The sequence below is a fragment of the Oncorhynchus keta genome, chromosome 25 (assembly GCF_023373465.1).
Source record: "Oncorhynchus keta strain PuntledgeMale-10-30-2019 chromosome 25, Oket_V2, whole genome shotgun sequence".
Taxonomy (NCBI): Eukaryota; Metazoa; Chordata; class Actinopteri; order Salmoniformes; family Salmonidae; genus Oncorhynchus; species Oncorhynchus keta.
Window position 1 is genome coordinate 15,402,969 of NC_068445.1, and position 11,717 is coordinate 15,414,685.

Genomic DNA, 11,717 nt, shown 5'->3' on the forward strand with positions numbered 1-11,717 from the left:
ATGACCATACACTTCCAGTACCAATGATAGGATAGTATAGCTTACCTGCACATATTCATATCGCAGTTGTTCTACACAGTCTGAGTTTCTTTCGAAAGGGACACTGTACATCTGCTTCATCCTAATTCTTTTGTGTTTCAGTAGACGAGACAGAGAGACTCACTCTGTTGACGTTTTGGAATATGGTGTTATCTGCCATTATGTGGTCCTGCAGTTCTGAGTCTGCAATGACTATATTTACAATGTGGGTCTCCTGCTCTGGGGTGAACAGTCAACGTCTTCCAACAGATACTGGTTTTCTTGCAGTTCTGTAAAAACATTTGAATGGTTTTAGTGATAGATCCTTCTCATGAAAGTTCAGTACATATTACTGTACCAGTAAGACCACAGCACTTAGTTACTTACCGGTTCTCATTTCGAAATATCCGGATGATACCTGCAACAGTAGATTTGGTTGAACCTGTTGGCCAGCCTCCCTCATGCTCATCCTATGGTTGACAACATGGTCAACCACAGTCACTCTGATTTCATCAGTTATTGTACTCCCCTTCCTCTTCCCTACTTCATCTATTTCTCTTCCTCCTCCTCCTACTTCTTCACCTTCTCATTCCTCTTACGCTCTGTCCAATATTGTCCAAACCAAATGTTTACTGTGGCCTATTTATAGTGCTCAAGTTCTGATTTGTAAGTGAACTCATTATCTAAAAGAGTTTTCACATGTCAATGTGGAAAGGCAATTGGTGAAAGTGTAGCAATGTGGAGACCAATGTTTACAGTTTTGCTAGAAGTGTGTTATTAAATTGCAGACTGAGTGTAAAGCAGTGAGTTGTGTTTACAGTTTTGCAAAAAGTGTGTTATAAAATTACAAACTGATGTAGTTTAAGCATTTAGAAAGAAAACTGTACTGAAAGAGTACTGTCAGTGTCAGACTAATCCAATCAAAAACATTGCAACTGTTTGGCAGCTATATTGGCAAACATGTACCCTATGTTTAAATCAGCAATAGCTGGTTTTCATTCAATATGGTTTTCAGTACATTTATCTATATGTGGCCCGATTCAGACTTAGGAAATGTACATCTTTCCTACGCATGCCTTTCCTACACAATTCTCAGTTGTTATTCAGACTTACCTTATGCAGGTGTTTAACAGGCTTTGCAGGCGTGGCTCCCTGGGCTGAATACATTTTATTCAACTGCTGAAAACCCTCCCACTTGCTAGTCAACAGATTTTCTCATGGAGTTTTCATTCAATTGAGTTTCCACTACATTTATCTAAAGCCATCCCTTTAAATTGGCATACTGTTAATTAATATTCTCAGACTCACAGTATATGGAGAGCATGGTTCAGAATATTAGGGATCAATTTAAGAAAGCCATGTAAATAATAGGGCCGGGACAATACCAGTATCGTGATACTTGTTCATATCATGGCAAGGGAACAAAACATTAAGTGGATTTGACTTCTTTAGGAAAATAGACCTAATTTTGGAACAAACATCATTATGTTGTCATCCAGAATCACATTTATTTATTTTCCAAGCTATAGCACACATGATTTTACATCCAGCAGGTTTTTAAAGGGCCAAAGAGTTTGGTCTGCTTCCTGTTTTAATTTTTGTCATGGAAAAAAAACACTGCGATACTGGTATCGTCCTGGCCCAAGTAAATATAAGCATATTCATCTCCTTTTCAGCACCAATTGGTAGACTTAAAAATACTCTTGAATTGTGAACTCAGCAAAAAAAAGAAAATGTCCTCTCACTGTCAACTGTGTTTATTTTCAGTAAACTTAATATCTGTAAATATTTGTATGAACATAAGATTCAACAACAGACATAAACTGAACAAGTTCCAGACATGTGACTAACAGAAATGGAATAATGTGTCCCTGAACAAAGAGGGAGGGGGGTCAAAATCAATCTGGTGTGGCCACCAGCTGCATTAAGTACTGCAGTGCATCTCCTCCTCATGGACTGTACTAGATTTGCTAGTTCTTGCTGTGAGATGTAACCCCACTCTCCCACCAAGGCACCTGCAAGTTCCCGGACATTTCTAGGGGAATGGCCCTAGCCCTCACCCTCCAACCCAACAGGTCCCAGACGTGCTCAATGGGATTGAGATCCGGGCTCTTCGCTGGCCATGGCAGAACACTGACATTTCTGTCTTGCAGGAAATCATGCACAGAACGAGTAGTATGGCTGGTGGCATTATCATGCTGGAGGGTCAAGTCAGGATGAGCCTGCAGGAAGGGTACCACATGAGGGAGGAGGATGTCTTCCCTGTAATGCACAGCGTTGAGATTGCCTGCAATGACAACAAGCTCAGTCCGATGATGCTGTGTCACACAGCCCCAGACCATGACGGACCCTCCACCTCGCTCCAGAGTACAGGCCTCAGTGTAATGCTCATTCCTTCGACGATAAACGCAAATCCGACCATCACCCCTGGTGAGACAAAACCACGACTTGTCAGTGAAGAGCACTTTTTGCCAGTCCTGTCTGGTTTGTACCCATAGGCGACGTTGTTGCCGATGATGTCTTGTGAGGACCTGCCTTACAACAGGCCTGCAAGCCCTCAGTCCAGCCTCTATCAGCCTATTGCGGACAGTCGCTCTGCATTTTCACTGGCCACTGATGGAGTGATTGTGCGTTCCTGGTGTAACTCAGGCAGTTGTTGCCATCCTGTACCTGTCCCGCAGGTGTGATGTACCGATTGGGGTGGTTAATTTCTTTACTATCAAATGAGGAGAGACAAACTTTTCACACAAGTCAAAGTTATACTAAATCTTCAATCACTTATTAATAAGGGAGCAGGTCAATACAACGCACACATATAAAGTTAATCAATTGAGTGCTCTACGATAATGATGGCTGGTCATGGCTGGTTGACGATTCAAGCTCAGGTGATTCGTTGAGAGCCACGATACCAAAATACAGAGGTATTTTATAGCCAAGATACACCCCTTCCAACCTACATGACTCATTCAATATATATCTGTTGTTCGTCACAAGGTTAAGATTTTTATGAAAGATACCTATAATACATAGCAGACAGTATCTGCTGTGTCAACAGTTTTCATTGTGTAGAGACCAGTGTCTGGCCCTGTATAGACCAGAAACATTAACTCATGCTCTAGAATGCTCTTTAGGTTTTATCACTCAAAAGACATCGTAAATCTCCTGTCAGTGTTATCTCCCAGAGGCCCATCCTCAGTAGAACACACACACAATATAAAGAATACTCTTCTGTTGAATAAAACAACCATTTGATGTAATAAAATATTATAACAATCTTGCAATTTTTCCACCATACATTCCTGTGCAGGTGTTGTTACACGTGGTCTGTCACTACGAGGACGATCGGCTGTCTGTCCTGTCTCCTTGTAGCGCTGTCTTAGGCGTCTCACAGTACGGACATTGCAATTTATTGCCCTGGCCACGACTGCCATAACTTTGACCTTAATTGCCTACCGTATGTAAGCTGTTAGTGTCTTAACCTCTCTGGCCAAAAGCCAGTGAAAATGCAGAGCGCCAAATTCAAATAAATTACTATACATAATCAAACTTTCATGAAATCACACATGTAAGCTACCAAATTAAAGCTACATGTGTTGTGAATCCAGCCAACATGTCAGATTTCCAAAAGGCTTTTCGGTGAAAGCAAACGATGCTATTATCTGAGGGTAGCACCTTCATAAACAAAGAGAGAAAACATATTTCAACCCTGCAGGCGCGACACAAAACACAGAAATAAAAATATAAATCATGCCTTACCTTTGACGAGCTTCTTTTGTTGGCACTCCAATATGTCCCATAAACATCACAAATGGTCCTTTTGTTCGATTAATTCCGTCGATATTTATCCAAAATTTCCATTTATTTGGCGCGTTTGATCCAGAAAAACACCTGTTCCAACTTGCGCAACGTGACTACAAAATATCTACAAAAATTACCTGTAAACTTTGCAAAAACATTTCAAACTACTTTAGGTATTTTTAAAGTAAATAATCGATAAAATTGAAGACAGGATGATCTGTGTTCAATACAGGAAGAAAACAAACTGACGCTACCTTTCTGGTCTCGCGCCTCTAACAGTATACTTGAAGTGACCCTGGTTTTGAACAGAGCTACTTCTTCATTACACAAAGGAAAAACCTCAACCAATTTCTAAAGACTGGTGACATCCAGTGGAAATGGTAGGAACTGCAAGAAGGTACCTTAGAAATCTGGATTCCCAATGAAATCCCATTGAAAAGAGTGAAAAGAAAATCGGAATGGTTTTTCCTCTGGGTTTCGCCTGCTACATAAATTCTGTTATACTCACAGACATGATTCAAACAGTTTTAGAAACTTCAGAGTGTTTTCTATCCAAATGTACTAATTATATGCATATCTTATCTTCTGGGGGTGAGTATGGAAAGACTAAAGTGACAGACATAAATATATGTGGGTATAACTGACGTTGGCTACGGATAGTGGCTAATATTTAGCACAATAGAAATTGTAAAAAGTAGTCTGGGCATGTAATTAAAACATTCTAGAAATCATAAATCAACTTGGTAGGTTTGGCACTATACTATTATTTGCGCATGGCTACAGAAGCCTATAGCTTGGGTCTCCAAATATAATACCTGCAAGTTATAAGGCCAGCATTTCATAAACTCCAATGTGGAAAAATTATGTTGATATGCTTCAATTTGCTGCCCTGTGACTGGTTTCACATTGGTCTCCAGCAATCATAAGGTAAAATAGATTGTAATTTATATTTACAATCCCCTTATCAAAATGGCTTCAATTTACCTAACTCTCATCAATAGCTCTTATCAATTTGTAAACTACAGTGCATGGAGAATGGTGTTATTTCTATCGGGAAAATGAAAGTAATGTTGTTCCAATTGGAACCGTCAGGTTTCGCAACCTTTATTCATCGCGCATAAAGGTGGTGGAATTATGATGGAATTAAGTCAAGGTCAGAATATGGCGTATCTGTAGAAACACCTTCATTTCTTTGATTTCCACCCCAAACAAATATTGGGTGAATAGCATGCCTTTCTCATGTTTAAGGCAGTGGTCCCGTGGTGGGAACATATATCAGCGGAAATTTCAATTACGCCACGTATAGTTTTTGATAAAACTCAAACTTTCATTAAAATGCACATAAAATATACTGAATTAAAGCTACACTCGTTGTGAATCTAGTTACCGAGTCAGATTTGTAAAATGCTTTTCGGCGAAAGCATGAGAAGCTATTATCTGATAGCATGTATCCCCCAAATACTGCACCGTCACCTAACGACAGATTTTGCGATAGCCGGGGGCTACTCAGAACGCAGAAATAAAATATAAAACATTCATTACCTTTGACGAGCTTCTTTCTTGGCACTCCTAGATGTCCCATAAACATCGTTTTGGGTCTTTCTTCGATTAAATCGGTCCATATATAGCCTAGATATCGATCTATGAACACTGTGTGAACAACGGAAAAAAATAGCGTTTTAGAACGTAACGTAATTTTTTTAAATTAAAAAAGTTGACGATAAACTTTCACAAAACACTTCGAAATACTTTTGTAATGCAACTTTAGGTATTAGTACACGTTAATAAGTGATACAATTGATCACGAGGCAATGTCAATTCTATAGGTGTCCTTATTGAAATACTGTCCTGAGAAATCTCAACCAAAACATCCGGTCGGAGACCGGAGGGAATCGGTTCCCTTGATTCGGTTTGACCAAGAAACAAAGCCCAGGTAAATGACAAGACTCTAGACAACGTGTGGAAGCTGTAGGTACTGCAACCTCAGCCCTATTTAATCCGGTTCACCTATAACAATTCCTGGAAGTCGCGCATGGATATTGTTTTCCATTTTCAGTGATCAGATTTTCCTGCACTTTTCGATGATACGCACGTTCTGTTATAGTCACAGCCATGATTTAACCAGTTTTAGAAACGTCTGAGTATTTTCTATCCACACATACTAATCATATGCATATACTATATTCCTGGCATGAATAGCAGGGCGCTGAAATGTTGCGCGATTTTGAACAAAAAGCTGCGAAAAGCTGCTTAAATTCTCGACGTCCCTAACAAGGTCAGAATACTCATAGAGAGAAACGTGCATAAAAAGGGAATTATGACCATTTATGCATGCTTAACTCGTCAGAATTAGACAGGAAGAGCTTTGAGTCAACATCATTAAGAGTTCACCTCCAAGTCAGTCATTGTGAGTCATCCCAGGTTTCAAAATCTCTAAAGTAGAATTAAGTTAGAGTCAGAATGTCAATTAAAACTAACTATTATTGAATAAGAAAATGTATAAACACTAGTTTTTCATTTGCTAGTATATATTGTTTTTCCTTAAGGTCCCAGTATTAAAAAGATAATTACCATTTTCCACAAAACAAAATAGACATGCCCATTGGGCTAAAAATGGACCAGCCCATCTGGTATTTGCCACAAAATTATTGGCAAAATTGTAATATGTTAGTCATATGTTCCACTATTGCTAGCGAACCTCAGGAACAATCACACAAATGTGACAGAGGAAAGAAAGGTAAAAGATGTAATGGAATGAGGCAATATGTATGGAAACTAACACTAAAGTGACATGCATGTATAACTGATGGTGAATACACATTAGAAGTTTTTGTTTGCTGGTAAATCATTTTTTTCCTTATGGCCAGTCCACCTCCGGGTGTTTGTGAAACAGGAAGAGAGGAGTCAGATTAACATATTTTCAAGTTTTTTTCCAATTAAAAATCACTTAACAAATAATGATACACTCTCACAAACAGTAATAGTACACACAACTGTCAAATGGAAATTAATGCTATTAATGTTACTAATTATTCAGTAAATTATTGATCATTGCTGAATAATTGGTTGAAAACTTTACATCCTTTAATATAACGCCACCTTTTTATACACAAGGGGAGGTCCTTGGGACAAGTTAAAAACAGGTTTGTCAAATAAATGACAAACAGAGTTAACCAAAGTGTCAGAACTGAGAATATAAGCCATTTTTGTCTGATATTTACTACCCTAACATATGGAATTGTTTTAAGATAGTAATTACATGGACCATATGGCTGTTTTATTTTAGGAACCCTGGAGGTATAAGAAACAAATATGTATGTATTTGTATTTTTATGAAGCATTGAATTTGGCCTTAATGCTATTAACTCATAGCAGCGCAATGAATAACACACTAATACATAGCAAAAAAAGATAGTCCAAAAATAAATCAGAAGGAAGTATAGTTTGTAGTGTCTGAAATGCAATCAGGTAGGTATTGGGAAGCTTAGGAAAACATCAGGGACGATCATAATGCAATAATTGTCCATTCACTCTTATTCATTTCATCGCACAGTCATTTTCTGCCAAGTTGGGAGGTGGCTGACCTTACTGTCTAACGAGTCGTCAAGGCTTGGCTATAGCAAAACAGACTATTATTCATATGAAATAGGCCAATAAACAAAAATGACAAAAGAATGTCAAAATCAGATTTGCATCATCAAAGCAACAGTCCAGATTTCCTTAAAGTGTTGTCAACATTTTGAACTAGCTCCTTTTCATATTCCCACAGCTTTTTGTCCACAAGCAGCTGATCTTTAGTGAGGCTCCCTTGCAGGGGAACTCTGACGTGTACTAGCCGACACACATCAGGTGGTACCCAGAAGGTCTCCCCTAAAGTCTTCAGCACAGAGTGAACAGATGTCTGTACCACATGTCTAGGGTTGACAATCAGTTTGGTAGGGTTGAAAACAGCTTCTCTCGAGGGTTCTCTGTAAATATGCTCCAGGATATTGATCCCTGGAATTTCCCTCCATTGTGGCAGTTTAAACTTGCCACTGTCTTCGTAATGGTTTTTGGGGAATATGTGGTTCTCGATGACAAAGACTCCTACTCTGGGGTGCTGGTATTGAAGGTCCTCCAGCAGTAGATGCAAATTGGCATGTTGGTAAGGCATCACAATCTCATCAATGTCATGAAGAAGTACATACTTTGACTGGTACATGTATCTATAGATGCATTCATTCAGAGTGGTCAGCTGCCCATAGTAGTGGAGATCTCCTTTGTGCTCCTCAAACCTCCAGCCTTTGGATGGGTTGAGGAACTGATCAATCGGCCATTCTACTATTTCCAGTATACCCTCTTCCCTGTAGTGAACTAACACTGGTTCCAAGTCCTGACCACAGCTGGTGTTATAGATAACCACTCTCTGCACCCCAAGGAGTTTGTACATCTCCATAGTTTGAACAAACTGCAGGACATTGTTGTAGCCTCCGAAAAGGTTGGAGATGCACACTGTAAAGTTGTATGGAAATATCTTCTCCTCTCTCAGTTCTTTGTTTTGTATGGACAGGAAGTGCTGGTTTTGGTTGGCTTTGATATCTGAATGTATTGATATAGTGACATGTGTCATATTATACATAGATGGACTCTGGCACAGCACATCTGTGGTCACAAAGGGGAATCCAAAATGGTCACTGTGCATCTCCACCTGTGCCACTGAGGCAGGAAAGCAGCCATGCCCATCACAGAAAAAACAATGAAGTGGCTGGAGATCACCTCTTCTGATTATACTAATGATACGGATTGCTCCATCCACTCTGTGGTCTTTGTAGGCAGACACCATTAAATGCTTAGTGTCTTTAATCAGAGTTATTGTTTGATCACTTATGAGAATTTGCCAATGTGTTTTTGCAGGGTATTTGTTTGTATTCAATTTGATATATATGGACCATGTCCAATATAAACATATCATTGCAAAGAATATTAGAAGACCAAACTTAAATTTCAGCATAGTGTAGGCTATGTCCATCAAAATCCAGCTCTGTGATTCCAGACCAGACCTATTGGGGGGAGACATCGTTTATTGTTTAGAGCTCAAGTTCTCTTTTTTAAATACAGTAGCTAGCCAATGCAACTTTGTCCTCGTTTTTTTAATTTGCGGACTCGGATGTGAATATTTTAACACTGCAACATCCACATTAAAAAATATATAGAATTTTCCAAATTAGGCTTTTTTCCGTTGGGATGCGCATCAACAGAATGTTTTCACTCTAGTGCAGTAATAATACGAGCGCTTTATTTCCAGATAAAGTTAACTATGAGGAAACACTGGTAATTATAATAACATATTTTAAACGTAATACGGTATTTGGGAGCTACATATGCTTTTTATAAGCGTAGCCTAACATAACTTCGAGGAATCAATGTATTTACAATTCTCTTGATCAAATTAGTAAAAACAATCAAACATACAAAATGTGCCATTTAATAATAATTGTGCAGGCTACATACCGTATTCATTGATGCAGGTGACAAACGCTTTCATATTTCAACGTCTCCACATGGTGGACTCTGAGCTAGTGATGGGTCGTTCTCGAATGAACGGCTCTTTTTCAATGGATCAAGAACCGAATCGCATCTGTGAAAGAGCCGTTAAATTAGCTCCCTGATTTGCATAGGCTACTGCTTGAATAATCTTCATTTTTTTGCAGGCGATCTAATAATTATGTCTGGTTAAAATGTATTTGAACTCACATATCACGATCTGATGTAATGGTACTAAACTTTTTAGGCTTTACATTCGAGATGTGCTATTTTTGGTGTGGTGTTATTATATGTTTAAGCACTCGTCACCAGTGGATCCAGATGACCAGGGCTGACCGTCGTTATCGCACATACATCATCATTTACAGGACTTTTCCATGTAGCCTACCTTAAATAATCATTAAAATAACTGGCGACAAGAAGTAGGCAATACTACTGGCTTGATGCTGAAAAAGCTTTTTGCCTCTAATTGGCAGCTGTAGTGTCGCCGGTAGGGAGAAGGGCGATTAAAGGGGGTGGGATGTGTGAGAAAAACTGCACTGAACGAAAGGAGCGCAGCTGCGTCTTGACAAAGCGGCATATCCCCGGCGCCACGTGAATGAGAAAATTGCCAACAAAGCTGACACACAGCGCGACCACTCTGGAAGGACTCCAGCCTCCAAAGTGCGCATTGCATTGCTATCTGGGAGGCTAGGTACTGAACAAAAAGCCATTTGGGCGCCAAATTAACAGCTATTTTAGGGGAATGGAGCCAAAAGTCCGGCTCATCAAAAAGACTCGGAATGCCCATCACTACTCAGGGCCGGCCCTAGCAACTAAGACATAAGCGACCGTTTTCAACTAACTGTTGAGAGTTAGAAAAGTAGATTCTTATTGCAAGCAGCAATATTCTTATGACATTGACAGTAGTAAGATTTAAGTTTAACAGGTTCCTAACCTTAACCACTAACCTTATGTTAACCATCTAGCTAATGTTAGAGTTAGCTACCTAGCCCCCTAGCTAATGATAGCCACAACAAATTGGCATTCGTAACATATCATACTGTACATTTGTAACATATTGTACAAATTGCAATTTGTAACATATCCGAATTGCAATTTGTAGCATATCATACAAATTGTAATTCGTAACATATCACACGAAATGGATGATGGACATCAACAATTAAATACATACCAAACATAACATATCAGCATACCCACTTGAGTGTCCCAGATTGTCCTTTACTCTGTTACATCTACCCCTGAGTCCAGGTTGGTTTTTGTCTTGTTTTGTCAGTCACTGGCAGTTACTCAATTAGCCTATGTCAGCTAACATTTCTTAGATTGGTAAATTAGTCTAACCAGTTATTTAAACTCACAGTAAATATGGTCCAATAACCGACCGGGGCTCGCAAAGCATGTGCCCAGGGGCCCTGACCTGCTTCGAGGGTGACTGTTGTCGTTGTGTGCAGAAGGTCCCTGGTTCGCGCCCGGGTATGGGCGAGGGGACGGACGTCTTGTCGTGTCCCGTCCCGTGTATATATCTTTTTATATCTTTTTTTCTTTGCATATATTTCTTTATACTTTTTTTAACCTCAACTTCAACATACTCTCCTGCAACCCGCCTCACCCAAGGTGGTATGGATGTTCTATTTTCTTTACTTTAGAACCGAACCCCCAACAGAAGCTAGCCAGCTAACTAGTGTAGGGGGTGGGTCCCAAAGACCCTCCCCATTATTGATTAAGGGGACCTTAAGATTCATATGTTTTGCTGCAGGCCTTATAATAAGATACTGTTGCTGTGTGTCTAAAACCTCTGCCACTATACGTTGCACAAGCTATCTATATTAGTCTTTGTGGTTAAGCCCTGGCTGTTGAGAGAGTGTGCTTGCAGGTTAGGTCTGAGGCAGACTAAAACCATAAACACTGTCTGGTGTTGACATTTTGATCTTGTGTGACATTAGACAATGCTAATAAATTCAGAGAAGCTACTGTACTAGGCTGCCTTATAAGGTAACCTCAGCTTATTGATACACACATACATTGACGTAGGTGATCATACCACTAGGGAGTGATCACATGTATAAAATCATCTGTGCCCTTAGGTGGAGTGCGGAACTTACTTGGAAACATGTGTGCTGTGTTCCCGTTGTCAACTTCTGTCTGCAATTGCATTTATAAATTAATGATTGATTTACTTAAAGATATTGTCTGATTGCTGATTTCACCAATAAGCAAATGATTGACAAGGAACAAGGAACGAACCCCGACACTAGCTACTAGCTAGTAGTCAGCTATCCACTGCTAGCGGTCATCAGCTAACCTTTAGCCCGGACAACTCCTGCCAGTCTGCACAGCCCAATTCAATCCAGAGCATGTCAGACTTCTTTTTCTCC

The 11,717-nt window shown here is 39.6% G+C and overlaps 1 protein-coding gene across 1 annotated transcript; it reads right to left on the reverse strand.

Annotated features, from left to right (window-relative positions):
- Window positions 1–6,360: 6,360 nt before the first annotated feature.
- On the reverse strand, window positions 6,361–9,425 carry LOC118357922 (beta-1,4-galactosyltransferase galt-1-like). The gene is made up of 2 exons (XM_035735227.2): window positions 9,307–9,425; window positions 6,361–8,855 (listed from the first exon to the last, which is right to left on the reverse strand). Exon 2 carries the CDS (start codon window positions 8,822–8,824, stop codon window positions 7,514–7,516), a length of 1,311 nt encoding a protein of 436 aa, XP_035591120.2. The 5' UTR covers window positions 8,825–8,855; window positions 9,307–9,425; the 3' UTR covers window positions 6,361–7,513.
- Window positions 9,426–11,717: the final 2,292 nt, after the last annotated feature.

Coding starts and splice junctions, on each gene's coding strand:
- LOC118357922 (XM_035735227.2), bottom strand. CDS start 8,824: ATGGACATAGCCTACACTATGCTGAAATTTAAGTTTGGTCTTCTAATA.